At 44.0% G+C, this 25,169-nt stretch overlaps 1 protein-coding gene and 1 long non-coding RNA gene across 2 annotated transcripts in view; one reads left to right on the forward strand and one right to left on the reverse strand.

The window, feature by feature from the left end:
* ROR2 (receptor tyrosine kinase like orphan receptor 2) overlaps nt 1-12,603 on the reverse strand; it is a 156,989-nt gene extending 144,386 nt beyond the window's left edge. The window contains exon 1 of the mRNA XM_083464823.1: nt 12,151-12,603. Within this exon, the coding sequence (XP_083320949.1) occupies nt 12,151-12,223 (73 nt within the window). The 5' untranslated portion in view covers nt 12,224-12,603. The remainder of the gene's footprint in view (nt 1-12,150) is intronic.
* The window catches only part of LOC310688541, a 163,305-nt gene that overhangs the window by 28,067 nt on the left and 110,069 nt on the right, over nt 1-25,169 (forward strand). The gene's annotated exons all lie outside the window — the stretch shown is intronic.

The following is a 25,169-nucleotide window of genomic DNA, read 5'->3' on the forward strand; positions in this document are numbered from 1 at the left end:
TTACAGCATAATGTGGATGGGGGAAGATGGCTTAGAGCAGCATTGTCCAACAGGTCGATCGGGATCAACTTTGTTGTTGTTGTTGATGATGATGATGATGTTTAGTCATTTAGTTGTGTCTGACTCTTCATGACCCCATGGACCAGAGCACACCAGGCACTCCTGTCTTCCACTGCCTCCCGCAGTTTGGTCAAACTCATGCTGGTAGCTTCAAGAACAGTGTCCAACCATCTTGTCCTCTGTCGTCCCCTTCTCCTTGTGCCCTCCATCTTTCCCAACATCAGGGTCTTTTCCAGGGAGTCTCCTCTTCTCATGAGGTGGCCAAAGTATTGGAGCCTCAGCTTCAGGATCTGTCCTTCCAGTGAGCACTCAGGGCTGATTTCCTTCAGAATGGCTAGGATTCATCTTCTTGCAGTCCATGGGACTCTCAAGAGTCTCCTCCAGCACCATAATTCAAAAGCATCAATTCTTCGGCAATCAGCCTTCTTTATGGTCCAGCTCTCACTTCCATACATCACTACTGGGAAAACCATAGCTTTAACTATATTGTTTCTTGGCGATCTGTCAATCTCTCTCTCCCCCCCCCCCCAAAAAAATAGCCCTTTCTTTCTCAGAGCCAATGCGCAGGGCTTCTCTCTCTCTCTCTGGAGTAGGAGAAGCAAGCGGGCATGAAGAGGGCAGAGACAGGGCCGCCTTACCCATAGGCACTAAGGGTGCGATGCACCCGGGCACCGGGCTCTCAGGGCACCAGGCCGAGAGTCCGGGACCTGAGAGTTGAGTCCAGGGAAGAGACCGCCCATCGGTCGGAGTGCCGCAGCAGGCTCTTCTGCTGCGGGCAGCTCTGCACTGCAAGTTCGGAGGTGACCAAGCCATCAAGATGCTGAGGCGGCTGGCTGGCTCCGCCTTCCTGTGCACCTGGAACTGGGCAACCTGGGGGGGCACTGGGCAGATATTTGCACCCCGGCACAGCATATGCTTAAGACAGCCCTGGGCATATGCAGACTGAGAGACCGGGCAAGAGAAGCCCTGTGCACTGGCTCCTCAAGAGAAAGGGCTGGTTTGGAGAGAGAGAGAGAGAGAAATGGTGCTGGACATTCCAGGATCCAGCCCTCGAGGAGAGGACTGCCTTGCCCCCTCCCCCCCGCTGTAAAGCGATGAGCTCTCTCACTGAGCGCAACGAGGCTTACTCCCAAGTAAACACGCGCAAGGGAGTGGGGGACCCTTCCTGGCTGCTGCCATCCCATCCATGCAGGGAGGGGTACATGGGTGAGTGTGCAGCCCTGCATGCTAGCTCCTCAGGGAGAGAAAGGGCTGGTTTAGGTTTACTCAAAAGGAAGGAAGGGGTGGGTTGGATCCAGGGGAATTCTACGGGTTTCATCCAGTTCTTAAGGTGGTGCTTGAAGGCTGTCAACTCTGCAGTTCAGCTTATCCAATTTCTGTTTCGAAATACAGTGGACCCTCCAGATACAAATTTAATACGTTCGTCCTTACGTACCCCTGAAAAGTCCGCAACATGAGGCGCTGCTTCTGCGCACATGCGCAGCGCGATAGAGCACTTCTGCACATGCGTGCACAGCAAAACCCAGAAGTATACACTTCTGGGTTTGCCACATTCGCAACGCAAAAGTTACGTTACCAGAAGGTAACATAACCCGAGGATCCACCGTATGGGGGAAACCCTGACTCATTTGAAAAACAGCAAGAGTCCTGAGGTACTTTAAAGACTTAACACATTTATTATGGCATGAGCTTTTGTGAACAACAATCCCTGCATCATGTTCTGATTATGTAGGGCCCTGTCCACAATGTAATTTCCTTATGCTATTACAAGTATACAAAGTATGTATTTTTTTAAAAAAATATTGACTTATGACAAACTTTCCCGGTTTTATGGAAGTGACTGCTGTTTGTTATTACAGTGGTGCCTCGGGTTACATACGCTTCAGGTTACAGACTCCGCTAACCCAGAAATAGTACCTTGGGTTAAGAACTTTGCTTCAGGATGAGAACAGAAATTGTGCTCTGGCGGTGCAGCAGCAGCATGAGGACCCATTAGCTAAAGTGGTGCTTCAGGTTAAGAACAGTTTCAGGTTAAGAACGGACCTCCAGAACGAATTAAGTACTTAACCTGAGATACCACTGTAATTTTATCATAAGCTCAGTCAAATATAATCTGTTTAACTTGAAGAATGACCATGGGAGAGTGTGGTTACATCACTGCCCGTTTTTGATACTGGATGGTAGATTTCAGGCAACTTATGGTTGGACATGCCTGGCTTAAAGCATGTGGCACCTCTGCTAAAACATGCCAGGTTCAATGTTCTTATTTTGATGTACAATGTCCTGAACTTGTGTCCATGATATATTTAAAGGGCAGTTATATCCCACCTCGGTCACCTGCAGCAATGCAGTTAGGCATTCCCTGTGTTGTAGAGGCTCAATTGGCCTCTAACTTGAAGACAGGCATTTAGTGATGCTGATCCTAGGCTGTGGAACAGAATTCTCCCCCCCCCCCCCCCAGCATCCTTGCATTTGACTTTTAGGTGACTTTCTTTATGCCACCAGGCCTTTGCAGCTGTTTATTTATTTTTTAATCAGCCAGTCACTTGAATGATTATCTGAACTGTTGCAATGGTGTTTTAAGTTTAATGTTGCACACCACCACAATGTAGTTGATATAACGGTATAGAAATACTTCAATAAATAAACAAACAATTTCTATGTCTATGTAAGGAAAGCCTTTAGAGTCTGCTTTCTTAAGTGGACATTAAGCAAGAAGAACACAATTCACGTATCAACTAATATCCTGAGTTCCTGTTTACATTGTATGTTTTGCTTACTTCAGTTCGGTAGGCAATTCTTTTGAGTTCTAACTTTCTACTGCTAAATCTGAAGACCACAACCTCAGTTCTTTTCAATGCTTTTTTAACCATGGGGAGAAGAGGGTTACAAGAATACAGATGCATCATAATCCTATTAATGTTTACCCAGGGGGTTAGTGGTTTCTTCCATTTTGCAGTGGTACCTTGGTTCCCAAACTCTCTTGACTATTGTTCCCGGGGTGCCTGCACCAATCAGAACCTGCACCTTGGTTTTCAAACATTTCGGAAGTCAAACAGATTTCTGGAACTGATTAGGTTTGGCACTTTTGTTTTTGCTATTTATTTTGCATTTTTGTGTTTGAGGCTTTTTCGGTTAATTTGTTTTTGTGACTGTGTGGAACTCAGTTCAGCTACGGATTAATTGATTGATTGACTGTGTGTCTGCAGAAATGGATAAAAGCCCCCCATTCAAACAATGACTATCATCAGTGCAGGTAAGGAAAAAAATATTTTAATTTTTATCATCTACAATACTGTTTTATTTATTTTATAGTACAGTACATTGATTATTGCTTTCATTTTATGGATCAATGGTCTCATTAGATAGTAACATTTTTGTTTTAGGGGTTGTTTTTAAAAGTCTGAAACGGATTAATCCGTTTTGCATTCCTTTCTATGGGAAAGCGCGCCTTGGTTTCGGAACGCTTTGGTTTTGGAACGGACTTCTGGAACGGATTAAGTGTGAGAACCAAGGTACCACTGTACGTGCACATCTACAGTCAAAGAAAAGCAAAAGCAATGGCTTGCACAATGAACTGGACTGGAAAAAATACTATTGCTACAACATAATAAAAACCAGCAGTGTCACTGTGCAATCATTTAAACAAACACACACACAACCAAAAAAAGCAGCAGTAGCTGCTGCTAGTGGTATCAAAACTTCCAACAGAAGCCTGACAGAGAGAAAGAAAGAAGCCGTAGACTCCTCGGAAGTCTATTTCAAGTGTGATACCACGGCAGCTCTATAAAAAGCTCACCATTTGTAAGCGAGTAGGGGACCTCCAACGTTTTGCTCTCAGTTGGCCCCTAAATCCCAGAAGCAGCAAGACATTGCAAAGCGAAAATTCTCTCATGCTGCCTCCCACCTTCTTGGCTTCCCATGCCAAGGGAAAAATAACAGCACAGCTGCCAGTCTTTGGGTTCCAGAAAATGCCTGACCTTGCGATGTTCTTAGTCTGGCTGGTAGAGAAGGAACTGAAGGGAAGAAAGAAAGCTATGAGTTCAAAACAACAGAAGAAGGGGTCCAAGGAGCAGGGAATCATTTTTTTGTCAGAGAAAAGGAAATACACCAATTATTATACATGGAGTTATGGGCACTATTGTAATATTGCTGAGGGGTGGTGGTTTATGGGTTTATAGAGGTAATTTTGATATGGTGAATGGTAGCAGCGCTTGGCTGGCTGACACCCTTTTAAAATATGTTGGGGAGGGGAAATTATTGGGTTCTTCTTGTTTTTATTTCTATTATCTATTTTGTGCCTTTAGATTGTGATTTTATGATGTGAACTCCCCTGAGACCTGCGGGGATAGGGCAGTATATAAAATTATTATTATTATTATTATTATTATTATTATTATTATTATTATTATTATTATTATTATTATTATTAAGAATGTGATAGAAACATGTTGTCATCAACAGCTTGGTCCAAGTTGGAGGGGCCTCTTTGACCAACCAATCTCTGGTGATCAAAGCAGCCAGATCATTTAGTAGCACTTTCTTTTTTGCTGTTATTCACAAGAGTCAAATAGCTTTCTTGAAGATAACTTTCTTCAAAAGGATTAGAGGGGAAAACTGAGCGAACAATGACCTCTTTCCGTGAAACAACTTGCTATTGTCTCACAGGATCCTTTCATTCAAGTTCATCACATTTTGGCAACCTGGCTGCATTTATTTTTAAATTTTCATCTGTCACATAGATACATCCAGAAATGCAAATCAAGAGGATTTCCCCCACACAGTTGAAGCAGCTGTCAGTAAGTTTGCAGGAATCGCAGTGTTAACTAGCTATTTGAGTCGCTATTTGTATGATGCTTTTCCAGCAGAGCTCAAAGCAGCTCACAAAACTTGAAATGTGTCAAAGCATGAAAGCTGAAGTTATTCTAACCACCTATTTGCAAATTTCAAAAGGAAACATTGACCTAGTAGAAACATTTGTTTCTTTTTCTATGAAGACATAGAAAGACAGAATATGAAGAAACATTTGTTTCTTTTTCTATGAAGACAGAATACCTTCTGATAAGCTACAGGTTTCATTTTGAAGTGAGGGCGCTGGAGGAAACTTAAAATTACATGTTATTTTTAAAAATACAAAATGTAACAGGCTAAACTACTCATCACCAACCTGGTGCCCCCAAAATGTTTCAAACCACAACTCCCAAGAACTGAGCCCAAAATATCTGTAGGGTACCAGGTTGTTGAAAGCAGGGCAAAAGACTCAAAATCAGACAAAAAGTTGCACAAAAGGTAAGCTGGGAAGGGACCTTTAACTTCAAACCTCTCCCATGGTTCAGTCAAAACACAAAGAAAAGACGATCATTTATGTCAAATTGCTATTTGTTCCAAATGGTTACAGGGTATGCTACAGGAGCCAGCAGTCTAAATAACAATAAAAAACAGGATTAACAAACAATGCTGCCTCTTTCATTGCAGCAAAAGCTTGTCATTCGTTTCCTTTGAAGCCCTAACTAGTTTGTACTCACTGGATTAGAAAGACTTGGGTACTTGCATACTTTCCAGACATACTGAGCTTAATGACAGCTTCCTTTTATAAAGAAACAAGCCCAGGGAGAACAAACAAGCTTAAATTGCACCTCCTTCCTTTACACAAGGAGGCCTACTACAAAAGTAACAGAATTTGAACCAAAGTAACAGTAAAAGATGGAGCAAACATATCACAATTCAAAGATATTCTAAACGATGGACACTAGCTAGATGTAGCCTTTGTTAGCTATGCTTATAATGACCAGGGCTATGAGAAAAACTTAGTATTCTTTTCTGGAATGTAATTATATATTTCAGGTGCTACATGCTTCTAACTTATGAGTTCACTGAATACAAACTTTTAACTTGGCAGTTGTATCCAAACTACACGCAAGAGGCCTGAAATCTAGGGCACATTTATCAAGCACATTTTGCAGCACAAGGAAACAAAAACTTTTTTACATTTTAATCTTAGCCACCCAGAGCATGAATGCTCATTTTGTAATTAGTTATCAAATTGCTTCCTTCCATCCGACTAATACTCAGCGCTGTTAACACCTTGCCCAGAGTGAAATGTATTTTTTTAAAAAGTAGGATCAGCTTTCCTGCAAACAACTGAAAGCTTCCTAAATAGGATTAATCTGACAAGTTTGTCAATCTTCCATTCTTCCCCTACCGCCACATTTCTGTGCTTTCCGCAAAAGACAAGATTGTGGAATCCCAGCATTTGTGACATAACTACTGCTTTTAAAAAAACCCACAAAAACCAGGACATGCCTGGGAAGAACTATTTTTAGTGGAAGTCTTAACTGCTTCTTTGACCCAAACTTAAGATTCTTTCATTATCAATTTAATTGTAAAACAAAGGAGATGGATTTTTGTAAATAGTGAAACGGTTTCACTTTAAAGCCTGCAATGCAAAATTCATTACAAACTGAGTGAATGACAATCTAAGTGACATTACTCACGGTGTTAGTTATCCAATAGCCATACTTATTCAGGAATAAGTTCCAAAAATTTCAATGCAACTTAACTCTCAGATGTGCATAGGACTGCTCAGTTGTAATCCGACAGGTTAGGGCCAGACTTAGTTATGCTCAGAATAGACCCCTTGAAATTACTGGTGTTTTGTTGCTGCTTTAAAGCATGTTCTATTACAATCTATTTAACCCCCCAAAAAAAGACAAGCCGTATTTTAATTCAGTGTCATTTACTTGTCTACATTTATTTGAATGAACTGCTGGATCCCAGGAACATTGGCTCAGAATGTTAACAGGACTTACGTCAGAGTAGCCAAGCATAGGATTGCATTGTTCGCCTCCACCATGTACCCACAGAAATCAAGCCACATACTGCAGTACAGTCATACCCTGGTTGTCAAACGGAATCCATTCCGGAAGTCCGTTCAACTTCCAAAAACATTCAGAAACCAAGGCGGAGCTTCTGATTGGCTGCAGGAGCTTCCTGCACTCAATCAGAAGCCACGTCGGATGTTCAGGTTCCAAAGAACATTCGCAAATCGGAACACTCACTTCTGGGTTTATGGCGTTCAGCAGCCAAAACATTTGAGTCACAAGGCGTTCTAGAACCAAGGTATGACTGTACATATGTGAATGGGAATGATCATGTGATCTGACTATGCCAGGGGTCAGCAATCTTTTTCAGCAGGGGGCCAGTCCACTGTCCCTCAGACCTTGTGGGGGGCCAGACTATATTTTGAAGGGAAAAAATGAACGAATTCCTATGCCCCACAAATAACCCAGAGATGCATCTTAAATAAAAGCACACATTATACTCGTGTAAAAACACCAGGCAGGCCCCACAAATAACCCAGAGATTCATTTTAAATAAAAGGACACATTCTACTCATGTAAAAACACGCTGATTCCCGGACTGTCCGCGGGCCGGATTTGGAAGGCGATTGGGCTGGATCTGGCCCCCGGGCCTTAGTTTGTCCACCCATGGACTATGCAATCAGTGAAAGCAATTGCACGCACACATTCATGTGATATTTACACACATATGTAAGACTATACCATAGAGAAGCAGCTCCCATGTGGCTTGGTGAGTATGACTGAAGGAGGTCTTACAGCTAATATGAATTAAAGAGTGCTTCCAGATGAATGATTACTGTGATACCAGTGCTCTTCAGTCATGCAAGTTGTATTTTGCAGTGTCTTTTTTTTGGGGGGGGGGGGACATTGTTAGCATCAAAATGTCACTCAGCATGTATTTTCCCTATTTAATCCAGATTTACCCTATCCACAGAAAATGGGATAAGTTAAAAAGAAGCCATACTGCTGCTCATGACTGATTTTTGCAATATCAGTACAATCTGTTTCCAATATTAAGCCCCCATCTGAAGCACCCTAAAATTGCATAAGATCAGAACATTACACTGCAATTTTAAATAGGCAAACCCTGTTAAGAGTGAAGGGAACACTGTTTCTGCGTGAACAATGCTAAACATCAGTCTGAAATGCACCCCATTTTCTCCCTAATGTTTCCAATTAACTTTTTTTTTTTTTGCAATTAAGGCACGAAGGTGCAAGTTACACTCCTATGGATCAAAAGGAAGACTTAAGTCTCCACTTATTTAGGGTAAAGCCCCAAATAAAGATGAAACAGTAAATTTCCATGACTTAATTAGCTGTATACCTCCAGATCATACCATCTTTTGGATCATTACAGTGGTACCTCGGGTTACAGACGCTTCAGGTTACAGACTCCGCTAACCCAGAAATAGTACCTCGGGTTAAGAACTTTGCTTCAGGAGGAGAACAGAAATCGCATGGCAGCAGGAGGCCCCATTAGCTAAAGTGGTATCTCAGGTTAAGAACAGTTTCAGGTTAAGAACGGACCTCCAGAACAAATTAAGTTCTTAACCCAAGGTACCACTGTTATTACGAAACCATGGTGCATGTGTAATACAAACTCTTCTCCACCACCATGCAAATAGCCTATCATGTTTGCTGAAACCACCTCAAGAGCGTCTGATTAGGTGGAGGCTCGGTTTGTGAAATTAGGCCCCACAAAAATAGGGAAAGAGAAATCAAGCAAGCGAGTCTCTGTGCAATTGGGGCACATCTATGGACGCCCTGTCTAACATGGGAGAGTTTTGCATGTGGTCAACAAGAGTGGCTAGCACAGCACCAACCCATTCCTGTTCAAGTATAAACTGTGTTAAGTCCCACAGCTGGTAAGGCAAACTTATTGCACTGAAATTCTGAGAGGCCAGTCCCAGCAAGAGTCATTTTGTCAAAGTAAACCACAAACATATGTGGATATTTTCTACGCTACTCAATAGACTGGCACTCTTTGTCCCTTTGAAGTACAAACTTCCAACACATCCCACGAAGAGACTATACCCTGAAGAAAGCAAACAAACAAAAAAGTCTCTATCTGAAACTGTGTACAACATGTTGTTTTTGAAGAGAGTCAAATCATTCCACAGTAAATAAGGTGCAACCACTACCTGGAAACAGCAATACTGAGAACCTTTTTGCAGATGGAAGAGACATGGGACTCTTTATACAAAAGGCACTTCTGGGGAAAAGACTTGAAAGCCGACCCCTAACTTTGCTGATTTCTCAATCAAAATATTTCCAGTATTTTGCAAAAACGGCGTTCCCCCGTGATTTTTAATTATTTTTTTTAAGGAAAAAGAAGAACAAGTATTTATTCATAATAGCACAAAGGTCAGTCAAGTTATCGGAGCAAAAGTAACTCTTGTTAAGAAGAACAGGGCTCCATTATGACACTGAGTGAAGGGAGCTGCCTGAAATCTGTCAAAGGAGGAAGGAGAACCTTTTGCGGTGAGAAACAAGGGGCGGGAGACTTTTTGGAGCTTTCAGGGCTGGCCCCCTAAAACAGATCCAGCTGTTGAAAGGAAATGGGGTTGGGGTGGGAGGTTATATCTCACTTTGTGCCTGGAACTTCCAGCAAACAAGACCAGAGCATGCATCTAAAGAGCATGCACACATAATTTCTATCATATTTTCAGCCATTTCTCAGTCCTGGGGGTATTTCAGTCTGGGAATAATAAAGGTGCCTCCCCAACAGAGACAAAAGCCCACAGGAGGGAGGGGGGAGAGTCCAGGGTACTTGCAACTTGTGTATATATATATAGCTCTTGTTGATTTTGCAACCTTGCCCTGAGTCCTTCAAGGCAGCCATAAGGTTTTCCCCTTAAAAAAGCCAGAAATGTTATCTCCTGCCCTATGCTAAAGCAACAAATGGCGAGACCCTGGGACCCTGGAGCTGAATAACAGGAAATCTAGGCATCTGTCACCTCCTGGGGGGAGGTAAATGGATTAGCGGGTTCAACAAAAGGAAGAGAAAAGTTCTTTTAAACATGCAACTGATTAACAGGCCCTCTCTAATCTGCAGTTTGGGCCTGTTATTTTTCTATGGGGATGGGATCCCTTTTCAGGGCAATCAAAGTTAATGCAATTTTAAAAAAAAATAAAACCAAACAAATGGAAGCTCCACTGGCTACCTGCCAAATTACCCGCAGCCAAGTGATTAAGCATGATTGAAAGGTGTGTGGGGATGATTTTGTATTATCTCTCTGCCATTCTGGACAAATCTAGCCAAAGTTAAGAGTGCAAAGGAGCCACACACACACACAAAAAAAAATTACTTGGAAAGAGGATGATTGGCCATAGAATTATTTTGCCCCAGGATCAAAGCCTCAGTCTAACCTAAGTCTTAACAGCGCCTGGGGTGGAGGGGATAAAACGCAAGGCTGAGAAGAAAGCGCCACAAATCCACAGCTGGACATAAAATGCAAGATCAGGCAATTGCTTTTGCAAGGACTGTTAAGTCTTCCACCAGTCTCATATTCACTCTGCACACTCCGGGCTCCTCCCTCTCCGAAGAGCTCCCATAAATCTTGCTGCTGTTAAGGCAGGGAGAAAGAGAGATGCCGGACGAGCTGGCAAGCATTCAACAGCAGCAGCCAGCCAGTGTGCAAGGTCAGATGTTAATAGGGCCGCTTGAATTCAGGCTCTCCAAACAATCGCAAGGCTTGTTGAACCGAATCCTAATGTTTCCTGATCGCCCGGGCTTTCCCCCCTCCCCCCGCTCTGTGATCCTCTCTGCTCTCTTTCTGGGTTAGGTCAGTCAGGTAACACACAGGAAATGGCACTCTCCGAAAGCACAAAAAGCACTCGTGGGAAGGGGGGGGGAGGACAAAACTCCAAAACAACAACACACTATCCCCACTGCAAGAGGGTGGTGGTGGACTTTCTGCCCATTATGGGTTCGGTTTCTTGGAAGCGCCAAGCAAGAGGCGGGCACCCCGCTCCCAAAACATTTTGTCTGCCCTCTCCCAACACCCCACTGCAAAAAAATGTGGAATTAAAAGGAGGGAAATCCCCTTTATTTCCTCATCTCCTCTCCCGATTCCTCACTCCACAAGGTGAAAACTTCACGTCTCCTACAGAGGCGGGGGCGGGGGCGCGCGCGTGTAATGCTGGATGGAGCCGCGCAACTCTGACCAAACTTTCCAAACCACCATTACGCATCACGATGCTCACCTTCCCCATCCCATCTTCTCTCCCTCTCGGTGGGGAATACTGCGATGTTTTTATTTTGCACAATAAAGTATAAGGGGTGGGGGGGGGGTGGGATGGAGAGAGAGGAGGGCAGGATGGCGCTGCTGGGCTTTTGCAGATGAAAGGGTTTGGCAGGGCAACTCCCAACACGAGTGCACGGACGTAAAGGTTCAATGGTGCTTCAGGAGAGAAGCAGCCCTCAATGGACTCTGCAGTGCGCCTTTCTCCGCGCCAAGTACAATACAGCCCGAGAATCGACGGCGATCCTTCGCGTAACCCAACGAGACCGACTGTTCCGCCTCAAGATGCGCGGTTCCTGGGAAGTGAGCCGCCCCGCGCGCTTTCCTTCCGAGTAAGCATTAAAAAGGGCACCGCTCCAAAAGTCCTACCTAGGTAACTTACTTCTGAGTAAGCACACAAAGGGCGCAGCTTCAAAAGTCCTACCTAGGTAACTTACTTCCGAGTAAGCATACTCAAAAGTTCTACCTAGATAAACTATTTTCTAGGGGGCGCGGTGGCAAGTTTCCTAGGCTCCCTCGTCCTCCCCCCTCCCCCGAAGGCTGCCGTTGTACCCGAGGTGAAAAGGCATCAAGCAGGACTACTCGAGAGCAACCGGTTGGCCCCTCGACGGCGCTGCCACGGATTCCCATCGGGCTACTCCCGAGTTAAAAAAATTAAATAAAATCGCCTTTTTACTCCTCCTGCACGCCTTTGCCTAGACAGCAAGTGGTTTTCGACGCCTCTTGGGGCGAAGTCTACATAGGGCTACTCGAGAGTAATCCTCCCAGCCGAGGGAGTCCAGAGAGCTCTCCCTTCCAAGACATAAATGGGGCTGCTTGGGAGCGGCGCGCGCCCTCGACGGCATCCCGTGGCACGGGTCTACTCGAGAGCAAGTCGAGGGTCGGCCGACGAGGAAACGGGAGAGCAGTCGGGGCGACTTGGGAGTAAGACCGGCGGTGCTGCTTCTGCAGCCCGAGAGCCGCCGTCGGGGCGCTTCCAGCCTTACCTGCCGCGTCGAGGAAGAGGACGAAGGCGGACGCCGCCAGCACGGCTACGAAGGTGGCGCTGGCTGCCCCCATGCTGGCGCCGGCCAAGAGAGAAGGACGAAGGGGCCGCCGCCGCCGCCGCACAAAGAGCCCTTTGTGGCCGCCCTCGCCTCTTCGGCTGGCGAAGGTGGCGGACGCTGCTGGCGGCGCTTCCCGAGGATGCTGCCTTCTTGCGGGCTCCCTGGACGTCGAGCGACGGAGAAGCTGCTGCTGCTGCTGCCGCCTCCTCTCCGCCTCCTCCTCCTCCTCCTCCCGCGAGCGGACGCTGCCCGAGGGGAGGAACGCGGCGGCGGCGGCGCCGACTGAGTCCGCCTGCTGGGAGCGCGCCTCCCTTCGCCCGCCGGTCAGCCCAGCCAGCCCAGCCAGCCGCTGCTCCTCGCGCGCACGGAGCGAGCGCACGGCAGCCCCCAAGGAAAGGCGAGGGGCGGGGAAGGCGCGCCCCCGACGCCGCTATCGCGATCCCTCGCGCCGAGCGAGCGGGGAAGCTGGGGGCGCGCAGCCGCGAGGCGTGAGGGGAAGGGTGGCCTGGTTCGGGCAGGGGCGCGCGCATCTGGAGGAGAGCGAATGGAGATCTGGAAGCACAGAGTTGTAGAATTGGAAGGGACCTTCGTGGGTCATTTGTCCAACCGAACCTTTTGCCCAGCATGGGACTCGAACCCACGACTCTTTGATTAAGTCTCATGCTTAGAGTTGCCATATTTCAGAAAGGATGAGGGCTGCCCTATTTTTAAAAGTAGTAGGTTGCCTGGCAAATAGAAGGGGAAGAAATGGAGGCAGTGAGAGATTTTACTTTCTTGGGCTCCATGATCACTGCAGATGGTGACAGCAGTCACGAAATTAAAAGATGCCTGCTTCTTGGGAGAAAAGCAATGGCAAACCTAGACAGCATCTTAAAAAGTAGAGACATCACCTTGCCAACAAAGGTCCATATAGTAAAAGCTAAGGTTTTCCTAGTAATGATGTATGGAAATGAGAGCTGGACCATAAAGAAGGCTGATCGCCAGAGAATTGATGCTTTTGAATTATGGTGCTGGAGGAGACTCTTGAGGGTCCCATGGACTGCAAGAAGATCAAACCTAGCCATTCTGAAGGAAATCAGCCCTGAGTGCTCACTGGAAGGACAGATTCTGAAGCTGAGGCTCCAATACTTTGGCCACCTCATGAGAAGAGAAGACTCCCAGGAAAAGACCCTGATGTTGGGAAAGATGGAGTCTTTCTCCTAGGTTCCAGTCATTCTCCTAGGTTCCTGATGGGTGGCATCAGAATCACCTTTAGGTGATTGTAGAATCATAGGATTGTAGAGTTGGAAGGGACCATGATTGCATTCCTGCAATGCAGGAATCTTTACCCAAGACAGGGCTCAAACCAACAACCCTCGGATCTCAAGAGTCTCATCTACTAACAGAGCTATCCAATATCAGGCAGAGAAGTTTTACAAAAGTTGGATTTTGGTTGTTAGGCCATACGTTAGGCAAACCCTGCTCCTGAATACAAGAAAAGAAAATTCATTAACTTTTATAAATATGGTATTTTATTTCCTGTAGTGTATGCTTAATCCTATCTAAATTGGTGCTGGAGGAGACACTTGAGAGTCCCATGGACTGCAAGAAGATCAAACCCTATCCATCCTTAAGGAAATCAGCCCTGAGTGCTCACTGGAAGGACAGATCCTGAAGCTGAGACTCCAATACTTTGGCCACCTCATGAGAAGAGAAGACTCCCTGGAAAAGACCCTGATGCTGGGAAAGATGGAGGGCACAAGGAGATGGGGACAACAGAGGACGAGATGGTTGGACAGTGTTCTCGAAGCTACCAGCATGAGTCTGACCAAACTGTGGGAGGCAGTGGAAGACAGGAGTGCCTGGCGTCCTCTGGTCCATGGGGTCACGAATAGTCGGACACGACTAAACGACTAAACAACAACAACAAGGGTTGCCTAGTTTCATCATTATTATTTTGGAAGACCACAAAATGCTTGAGCTTTTTTTCTTTTCTTTTAGGAATAACGTACACCAAAATTTTGGACAAAGCGCTGCCCTTTGGAAAATTCCCACACATACCCCATGTCAATTCCATCTTTCAACTCGACCTTTGAAGTATGGTAGCCCTGGTCATGCTCTACTTTCTGAGCTGTCTGCCCAATGGTAGCCATCTTCAGATACCCCAAGGGCTCTGGAGGGTAGGACTCGAACCAAAGGCTTCAAGTTACACAAGAAAGGAGATTTGAACTATAGACAGGAATAACTTTCTGGCAGTAAGAGCTGTTCAGCAGTGGAACGGTCTCCCTCAGGAGATGGTGGACTCTCCTTCCTCAGAGGTTTTTAAGCAAAGGTTGGATGGCCATCTGTCATGGATGCTTTAGCTGAGTTTCCTGCATTCCAGGATCAATCCCTGCTGGCTGGGAAAGGCTCCTGGAGGACACCCCAGCAAACCACAGCCAGTCAGTGTCATGGTTCATGCCTCAGGCTAAGCCAAACCATGGTTTAACCAAGGCTGGCCGGCTCCCAGACATGACAGCGCAGCCACTCTGCTCATCCCCCTTTGCTCTGCTGCTTAGTGTTGAGCTAAGTCGTGACTGGGCTTAGCCACACCTCCCAACCCAGTTTTGTGGTTCAGACCAGGGTTTCCCAAACTTGGGTTGCCAGCTGTTTTTGGACTGCAATTCCCATCATCACCACTGGTCCTGCTAGCTAGGGATGGTGGGAGTTGTAGTTCAAAAAACAGCCAGAAACCTAAGTTTGGGAAACCCTGGTTTAGACTAACCATAGTTTGCAACCCAGGTTTGGTTGGGAGCTTGCCATTTGTCTGGGAAAACTAAACCACTAGGGCAGACATGGCCAAACGTGGCCCTCCAGCTGTTTTGGGACTACAATTCCCATCATCCCTGACCACTGGTCCTGTTAGCTAGGGATGATGGGAGTTGTAGTCCCAAAACAGCTGGAGGGCCAAGTTTGGCCATGCCTGCACTAGGGAGTTCATATCCTTATCATCAAAAGACTACAAATTCCTACCAACTGTCTACATTCTGTCTGACATACATGTGTGGCCATTGATTTATTCTTATCTCCATGCCATGTGCAAAAGGGGTTTGAGTTGTGAGTTGTTTGGAGGGCCCAATTCACATACATTAAGCCAGCAACCTGTGCAAATTCGGCAATGTAAACATGTGGCAAAGAGAGTGATGTTAAATTCTCGAGAATAATCTTTTGGAGAATATTCTCAAGAATATTCAATTAATGAGAATGTTAGAGAATTTTCATTTAAAATAGGAGAATTCACCATTCTAAGGTGATGGCACCAGTAATTGTCATGTTAAGGTTTGGTGTAAAGAAACTCCGTAGTTAAATCATATTTCATTCTTCCATTAGAATATGTATATGTTATAGGACAAGTCAAAATATACAATTGGCATGCTAAGGTTTGACACAAGTAAATTCAGTAATAGGCTAGCTTGTGCTTCTAATAACTCTAACACTTAATAACTGTTTTGGTGACTAAAACACAGCTTGATAAACAAAACTATATGCATACATAAAAAAGAAGCCATTAACATTAAATATATTATCTCTGGTATGACAATCTCTGGTAAATGGAACCTTGTACCATTGAACGGCACTGCAAAAAAGTTACTGGCACTAAATAAAATTATAGAACGTCAACTGTTTAAATCAAGGCCACCTCACATGCTGTTACACATAATTGTATAGGCCAAGGTACTTTAAGTGTATGAAACGTTAAAGCTACTTTCTGCAAAAAAATAAATAAACAAAAAACACTGTATGGCCAAGGGTATAGAATTGCTAAGAATAAGGTCACACCAAAATAGGAAAAAAGTCTATTACATATAGTTGAAATACATATGAACTCAAATGTTCATCAAATTAAATGAATAGCATTTTTAAAACTAAAAAATAAATAAAAATGTTTTCTGTAGCTCACATTTCAGAACTGCCAATGGTGAATGACACAATGCCCAGTAATGTAACTGGATAAAAAAATAAAATCATTATTCATTACTTACACTGACAATATCACAGCTTGACTTACTATTTACTAGATATTTTTAATGTGGGTTATAAAACTGGTTCTTACATTAGAATTTACAGTTTGCGGGAAATATTCTCCAGAGAGTTTTCTAGCATATTCTCAAGAATATTCTCATTCTCAAGAATATTCTCCGGAGAATAGTCTCACCTCACATCACTAGGCAAAGAGTTAGAAAGTGGGCAGGATTCTGAGGGAAATGACTTTGGCAATCTCACCTGCCATCGAACCCAATACACAATTTTGGCTTCAGGCGCAATCCCTGGAATATAACCCCCCATGTAAATTGTGGACTTTGCTGTACAGTGTAATGGGCCCAGAATATCCTCTTGGCACCCTTCAGAGGCCTACGAGTTCCCTGCCACAAATTAAAAGTCTATTAAGAGCTAACTAATCTGCATTAAATCTTAGGCCATCCTTTATCTGAAGTGATTTCATGTCTCTCCTCCAGGGCTGTTCCAGTAAAAGGAGTCTTTGCATGTTTATATCCCTGGAAACTTGCACCACAGCAGGAGAGGCATGTAGGAAGTATTCCTCCATGCTAAAAATCTCCTGTGTCTTTTCTCATGGGACCAGTTTCTTAAGTTTGACTAGTTCTGGTCAGCACAGACGAGCAGGGAGTGAATTTTTAATTTCCTGGGAAATGGAGCTTCAGCCAACCTTGAGTGGGAGATTTACTGCAGGCAAGCCAGACCTTCCCTTAGTTGTTAAAAAAGAGAATTCCTGACTTAAGATTCTTTTTTTGCAACGGAGAAAGCAGGGGTCGACCTCAACTGAGTGATCCTTCTCCTTGCCCTCTAACCCATGACTCCTTTAGATCCAATTCTGTTTTTCGTCTGGGGTCATGAAAGAAGGGCATTTCTTGTTCAGAAATAACTTGCTGCTTACTCTATACAGTAGTACCTCAGGTTACATATGCTTCAGGTTACATACGCTTCAGGTTACAGACTCCGCTAACCCAGAAATATTACTTCGGGTTAAGAACTTTGCTTCAGGATGAGAACAGAAATCATGCAGCAGCGGTGCGGCAGCAGCAGGAGGCCCCATTAGCTAAAGTGGTGCTTCAGGTTAAGAATGGTTTCAGGTTAAGAACGGACCTCCGGAACGAATTAAGTACTTAACCCAAGGTACCACTGTATTCACCTACATTTAAGGAACATGATTTCACCCAAAGAATCCTGGGAGCTGTCATTTAACCCTGCCACAGCTACGATTCCCAGTACCCTTTGCAGCGGTATCAAAATTCTTAGCAGCAGTATCGGAAGTCATGTACTTTAAATGTGGAAAGTTACGGTATGGGCCAGTGGAGGCTCCCCTATAGGGCAAAGTGAGGCACAGCCCTCCCAAGATTCGTATTCCCAAAAAAACCTCCAGAAAGCATTATTCTTGGCCGAAGTCTTTCTCTGGCTTTTCAAAGCCAAAGTTCAGTCTCTCTCTTGTCACCCAGAGTTACAAGGTGTGACCCCGAAAGTTCAGTGAGTGGCCCCAGAAATCGGACAGTGAGAAATATTTGAACATACATCCCTTGCAGGCCTTCAAAGTAGGCCTCCTCAGATACAATTCATCACTGATAACATTCGTAGAACTGTTGGAAACTTCTGGAGAAGTCCTCTTTACACTGATTCCAGTTCCCTCATCACAGCAGCTTGGGCGTGTGAAATGTTGGGAAATCTGTGCCCTTTCAGTGCAGATTTCAGTTTTGGAAAAAGAACGAAATCCAGTGGGGCCAGATTGGGAGAATATGGAGGGTGGGACAACTTAGTAACCTCAGTAACGATCGTGGTTCGAATCCCCGCGACAGGGTGAGCTCCCGTTGCTCAGTCCCAGCTCCTGCCAACCCAGCAGTTCGAAAGCACACCAAAAAGTGCAAGCAGATAAATAGGTACCGCTCTGGCGGGAAGGTAAACAGTGTTTCTGGGTGCTGCTCTGGTCTTGGTGTTCCGTTGTGCCAGAAGCGGCTTAGTCATGCTGGCCACATGACCCAGAAAAACTGTTTGCGGACAAACGTTGGCTCCCTTGACCTGTAAAGTGAGATGAGCTCCACAACCCCAGAGTCATCTGCGATTGGACTTAACTGTCAGGGGTCCTTTACCTTTTTAATGCAATTCTTCCACCACCATTCGGATGGACAAACGCCGATCCCGCATCAATAATCCACAAACTCTGTTGACATCTGCCACCTTTCTGCTCATTGACGGTCTTCCAGACCAAGGGTCATCTTCGATGGTTTGCCACCCTTCATGAAGACACTTAAACCACTCATATACTGTCTTTTGTGTTAGAGCTTCATCTCAGTACACAATTTGTGAGCATTTCGTGGGTTTCCGATGCCAACTGTATATTCAAATATTTCTCACTGTCCAATTTCTGTGACCACCGAACCTTCCGGTCACACCTTGTATTATTCATACATTTACTCAGAGTCAGTATGGTGTAGTGGTTAGTGTGTTGGATTAGGACCCAGGAGACCAGGGTTATTAGGTTCTTGTCATTTTTATTTTGATTATGTATTTTGTGGTTTTATATTCTGATTTTATTCTGTGAACTTCCCTGATACCCGTAGGTATAGGGCGGTATATAAATTCTATTATTATTATTATTATTAATAATAATAATCCCCAGTCATCCATGACCCTCTTTGTGACCTTGGGTCAGTCACTGTCTCAGCATAATCCACCTTACAGGGTTGTTGTGGGGGAGAACTATATATGCCACTGGCAGATGAATGTGGTCCCACTAGCGCAAACGTCCTCAACCTCGGCCTTCCAGCTGTTTTTGGCCTACAACTCCCATGTTCCCTAGCTAGCAGGACCAGTGGTCAGGGATGATGGGAATTGTAGTCTCAAAACATCTGGAGGGCCGAGATTGAGGAAGCCTGCACTAGCATATGGTTTTTACCAGCATGGACTCCTCTCTGTTAGGAATGTTTGTGTGGCCTCCCAACCCACAAATCTAGCGATTTCAATTGCTCGATAAAACAAAATAGACGGTGAAAATGAGAAATAACTTTAGGACACATTGTAAAAAATGATTTGTGAGATGGTGTCTATTTTAATGGTCCTGCTTATTCTTTAAATGATAGTAAAAATAATAATCTTAAAATATTGATGTGATGATATCTAATCCCTGATAAGTTCATAAGTCTGGTTTGGCTAATTATTAGAAGCAGTGACATGAAACAGGAAATGATTTGTATGCCCTGCGGTCATGCCTGTACGGCAAAGAGTTTGGATAAGAATCCATCAATGAATAAGAGGAATAATTGACTTCATTAGAGACAAATCCTCTTATAGTCTTCTTGAGTTACATTGAGAGGAAATCTCCCATTCTTGTAAAAATCTGAATGAACTAATGCTGACAGCAGCTCACATATTAATCACTCAGCTTTGGAAAAACTCAAAGATGCATGCTGCAGATGACTAGATAGAAAAAGTTATGGGATGTTTTAATGATCTGCAAGCTTTCCCTTGAATTAAATACAGTTGATAGGGGGGAAGAAAATTGTATGTAGGAATGCGCTGAATATTTAAGATACACACAATTTCGTAGAAAGCCACAAATATTTAAAAGATTTGGTATACGTTGATAATAGGCTCTTGATAGACATTTTTGGTTATGGCATGCAACAATAATATGGACTGAATGATGGGTAAGTGGAAAGAATTGCTGCATCTTCAGTAGATTTATAGCTGGATTTTTCCTGGGGTTATCTTTTAAAACTGTGCTGATTTAAACACATACAAATATATATTTTAAATAAATAGTAATATTAAAGGTAAAGGGACCTCTGATCATTAGGTCCAGTCGTGACTCACTCTGGGGTTGTGGCGCTCATCTTGCTTTACTGGCCGAGGGAGCCTGCGTACAGCTTCCGGGTCATGTGGCCAGCATGACTAAGCCATTTCTGGCGAACCAGAGCAGTGCATGGAAACTCCATTTACCTTCCCACCGGAGTGGTACCTATTTATCTACTTGCACTTTGACGTGCTTTCGAACTGTTAGGTTGGCAGAAGCAGGGACCGAGCAATGGCAGCTCACCCCATTGCGGGGATTCGAACCGCCGACCTTCTGATCGGCAAGCCCTAGGCTCTGTGGTTTTTAACCCACAGCGCTACCCGTGTTAATAGTAATATTAATAGTTAATAGTAATATTACCAATCAATATATAATAGTAATATTACCAATCAATATATAATAGTAATATTACCAATCAATATATACTTAATCAATATATTACCAATCAATATATACTTAATGAAAAAGACTAATAGATTAGTGAATCAATGAGCAGCGAAATCTGAAAGCAGCTGGAGTGGGCTCCTGATGGCAGGACATTGGACCATTTTTCCTCCCATTGATTCCAGCTGGGGGAATTACCTACACAATCTTCAGGGATGGTGCAGTCTGTTCCCCATTCCATGGGGAAGGTGTGTTAGTGGAAGGACCTGGGATTCTGCAAACCCACAGCCTCTCCCACTAGTCCCATGACACTCCTTGGAAATCCATCTTTTTTTCCAGAGCTCCGAAGTCCGAGGGCTTACCTTTCCACAACCTCACAGAAAAGTCATACAAGGTTGGACCTCTTATCCGCAAGGGCAGGACTCCTTCGCTGCCCTCTGAAAGGGAGTTCTGAAGAACAATGTTCCATGGAAAGCCTTATTATATTCCAATGTTCCATGGAAAGACTTGTATCTGAGTAGATGTTGGGGACACTGAGGTCCAGCTCCGAGGGCCTTCTGGCAGTTCACTCACTGCGAGAAGTACAGTGGTACCTCAGGTTAAGAACTTAATTTGTTCTGGAGGTCCGTTCTTAACCTGAAACTGTTCTTAACCTGAAGCACCACTTTAGCTATTGGGGCCTCCCACTGCGGTCACGCCGCCGCTGTTCGATTTCTGTTCTCATCCCGAAGCAAAGCTCTTAACCCAAGGTATTATTTCTGAGTTAGCAGAGTCTGTAACTTGAAGCATCTGTAACCTGAAGCGTCTGTAACCCGAGGTACCACTGTAAGGTTGCAGGGAACCGGACAGAGGGCCTTCTTGGCAGTGGCACCTGCCCTGTGAAACACCCTCCCATCAGATGCTACGGAAATAAGCCACATATCTGACTTTTAGAAGACATCTGAAGGCAGCCCAGTTGAGGGAAGTTTTTAGTGTTTTATGTTTAATCGTGTTTTTAATATTCTGTTGGGAGCCGCCCAGAGTGACTAGGGAAACCCAGCCAGATGGGCAGGGTATAAAAAATTATTATTATTATCATTATTATTATTATTATTATTATTATTATTATTATGTTGTGCTGTAAATATTCTTAACTAGTTGACCCCCTGCTAAAATAGCTGCCCTGTGGATTTGCAGAACAGGAAGGTGGGATATAAATATTTTAATAAATATGAACAGGAAGAGTCGCATCTTACAGGATTAATGCTGTGTTTTAAAGTGCTGTCACTCACGTCATGTGTCAAACAATATGAGGGTGGGGGAGGAAAATATTTGTGGAGGGTTGTAAACTTTGAAGCCTGCATAAATAAAAGTATGGCTATGGATGTGGCTTTACCAGTTTGTTTTCTTATTCTTAACTGCAGCCTGATCATCTATGTAACTTCTAAGTGAAGTGATCAAAAACCAATTGCTCTTTCTAACAAACTGTCCAGATTCATTATAAGAGCACTGCGCAGCCTTAAGAAGAAGCTGTCCCAGAGAACATGACCCTCTCTTGAAAACACAGGGGGATTACATTTCACTAATTTCACTGTTAAAAGTAAATTTGTGTAACTATACCCAATAAGGGACTGAAAACTCTTTCTGTTCGTTCTTTGAAACTTGCAAAACATTTCAAAAGTGATTTATTGCAGTTGTCAAAGTCATTTGGACAAGAACTCAAACAGTATGTTGTCTTGCTTATTTTAGTTATTTTGTTTTGTATGCATGTAAAGAAGGCTTCAGTTGGGAGGAATTATTCCATAAAGCAACCACAGAAATATTCTGAGCACATTTCGCACGAGGACACGGCTAACAAAGCTGCATTCTTTGCCTGGAGGTCAGCGGTTCTTCAGGCTTGTTTAAGAAACTCTGGGGGGTATTTTTTAATCCAAAGTCCATTTTCCATATTGCCTCAGAACCATGCAAACATTCTCCTACGTGTCTGTAGGTGTTGGGACTTACATTTAAAGCCCTAAATGGCTTGGGCCTTCCTATGTCTTAAGATCACCAACTGCATTGCACCGAGAGCATTTCTTACAAGAAGAATGTTTGTAATTAAGAAGTATTAATTTTATTGTACACCACTTAAATAAGTAATTTTAAAGCAAAATATACATATTAAAACATCACCGGCATCTTTTTGGCACCAGCTTACGACATTTTTATTCACCCAGGCATTTGTACTACAGTGGTACCTCTGGTTGCGAACAGAACCCGTTCTGGAGGCCCGTTCACAAATATGAAAAGCCCGCAGCCTGAAGTGCCATATCTGCGCAGGTGCGTGGTGCAATTTGGTGCTTGTGGGAGGGAGCAGAAACATGGCAGAGGACAGAGCTCTGTGTGCTGTGCAGTTTGCCTTGTACCCCCTAAGCCAGGCGTAGGCAAACTCCAGCCCTCCAGATGTTTGGGACTACAATTCCCATCATCCCTGACCACTGGTCCTGTTAGCTAGGGATGGTGGGAATTGTAGTCACAAACATCTGGAGGGACGGAGTTTGCCTATGTCTGCCCTAAGCTAACCCACTGCCTTCATGTAATGTGGAGAACACTGTCCCATTTGTAGCCAGTGTTGAAGTCAAGTGAGGGAGGCAGGAATATTGTCTGCCTCAGACAGCAAAAGCTCCTGGGTTGGTCGTGATGAATCTGTAACAGAATGATTGAGTGCACTCAAGCAACTTTAGCTTTGTCCTGTATTTAGGATAGGAAGAAGCACAAAATAGTGCATTCACTAGTGTGGACATAGGAGAATCTATCCAGGTTTCATCAAGCTGACTTTCATGGTTTGAAAATAAAACCAGTGGTCAGTGCCTTAGATCCAGAATTGGCCTCCACAGTCTCTTACGGACTCATTGTTAAAACTGTATTTATGGAATACAATCTTACTCGGCTACGAGTGATCGCCAAAGAAGAAGATCTCTGCATCATCGGAAGAAAGTTATGTTGAAATAAATATGTTGTTTCCAAGCAAATGTTTTCACATTATCCACAAATTCTTTCTTAAATGCATATTTCTTCTATCTCCATTAATATATGTATGTTCAGACATTAGCTCATCAGATGAAACAAGGTCTTCCTAACAAACATTTAAACTATAATAAATGGGTTGGTTGTTCAGCTGCCACTATGTTGTTTTCTGTCATAGCAAGCACGACTCCTCCTCTAGAAACTAAATAATAGATAACACATTAAAACTTTATAGTGATATCTCCATGAATCTTTAAACATTTGCTGTCACTTACTGATTATAGTTCTGACAAGGAAAATTACTGGTCAATTTCCTTTTCTGAAAAGTCAGTTTGCATTTGTGAATTTTGTCTCAATACAGCTGTTTTGGGCAACTCTTACCTACTGAGTGTAATATATGGCTGATGGAAATAATAACAAAAGGAGCAGCATACTCTCTTGCCCATTTTTAATTAAATTATATTTTTATTTATAAAAGTTATAGGTAAAGAGGCTACAAATTCCCAATGAGCTGTGAACCTCACTAGGTGACCTTGGGCTAGTCACTGTCTTTCATGATAACCTACCTCACAGGTTTCCGATGATGATGATGATTATAAAATTAGGCTGGATTTCCCCAGCCACTCTGGGCAGCTTCCAGCACATATAAAAACATAAAACGCCAAACATTAAAAACTTTCCGATACAGGGCTGCCTTCAGATGTCTTCTAAAAGTTGTCTACCTCAGAATTCAAACGGAATCAGTCCTGAAAGTCCATTTGACTTCCAAAATGTTTGGAAACCAAGGTGCAGCTTCCAATTGGGTGCAGGAAGCTCCTGTAGCCAATTGGAAGCCATGGAAGTTGCGTCAGATGTTCAGGTTCCAAAGAATGTTTGCAAACAGGAACACTCACTTCCGGGTTTGCGGCGTTCAGGAGCTAAAACGTTCAACTCGCAAGGCGTTTGGGATCCAAGGTACGACTGTAGTTCCTTATCGCCTTCTCATCTGATGGGAGGGCATTCAACAGGGAGGTGCCACTCCTGAGAAAGCCCTCTGCCTGGTTCCCGGTAACTTCACTTCTCACAGTGAGGGAATTGCCAGAAGACCCTCGGAGGTGGACCACAGTGTCTGGGCTGAACGATAGGGGTTGAGATGCTCTATCCCTATTAAGATAGGAGTTGTAGTACCATGCCCCCCTCATCAAGCTCCTTGGAGGAAAGTTAGGATATACAGTCCTAACTTAGGATATACGGAATTCAGAAGTCAAACAGAATCCGTTCTGGAATTCCGTTCAACTTCAGAAACGTTCAGCTTCCAAAGCATGGCTTCTGATTGACTGTAGGAAGCTCCTGCAGCCAATTGGAAGCTGTGAAAGCCCCATCAAATGTTTGGCTATCAAAAGAACATTCAAAAACCAGAACACTCACTTCTGGTTTTCGAAGTGCCGGGGGCCGGAATGTTTGACTCCCAAGGCATTCGGGAGCCGAGGTACGACTGTATGTGTAATGATAAATAAAATGACATAATTGTATTTGGGGCCCATGGTATTGCAAGCTCCTATTCATTTAAATGGGGCTTCTCTATTCCCTAGTGCAGAGAAACCTCCTGGTGGATTGCGTCCTTTAAAAAATATCTGACTTGCTCAGCATTAAAAGCTGGAACTGTATACACAGCCTTCTTGCTAACTTCCCACCGCCAAAGCCAGCTGACTCAAAAACTCGCATTGCTTCCAAGACGTGCTTAGACTTATTACCTGGCAAGTCACCAAGAGAAGGTTTTACACACTTGAGA

The sequence above is a fragment of the Podarcis liolepis genome (genome assembly GCF_965112155.1).
Source record: "Podarcis liolepis genome assembly, chromosome: 11".
NCBI lineage: Eukaryota > Metazoa > Chordata > Lepidosauria > Squamata > Lacertidae > Podarcis > Podarcis liolepis.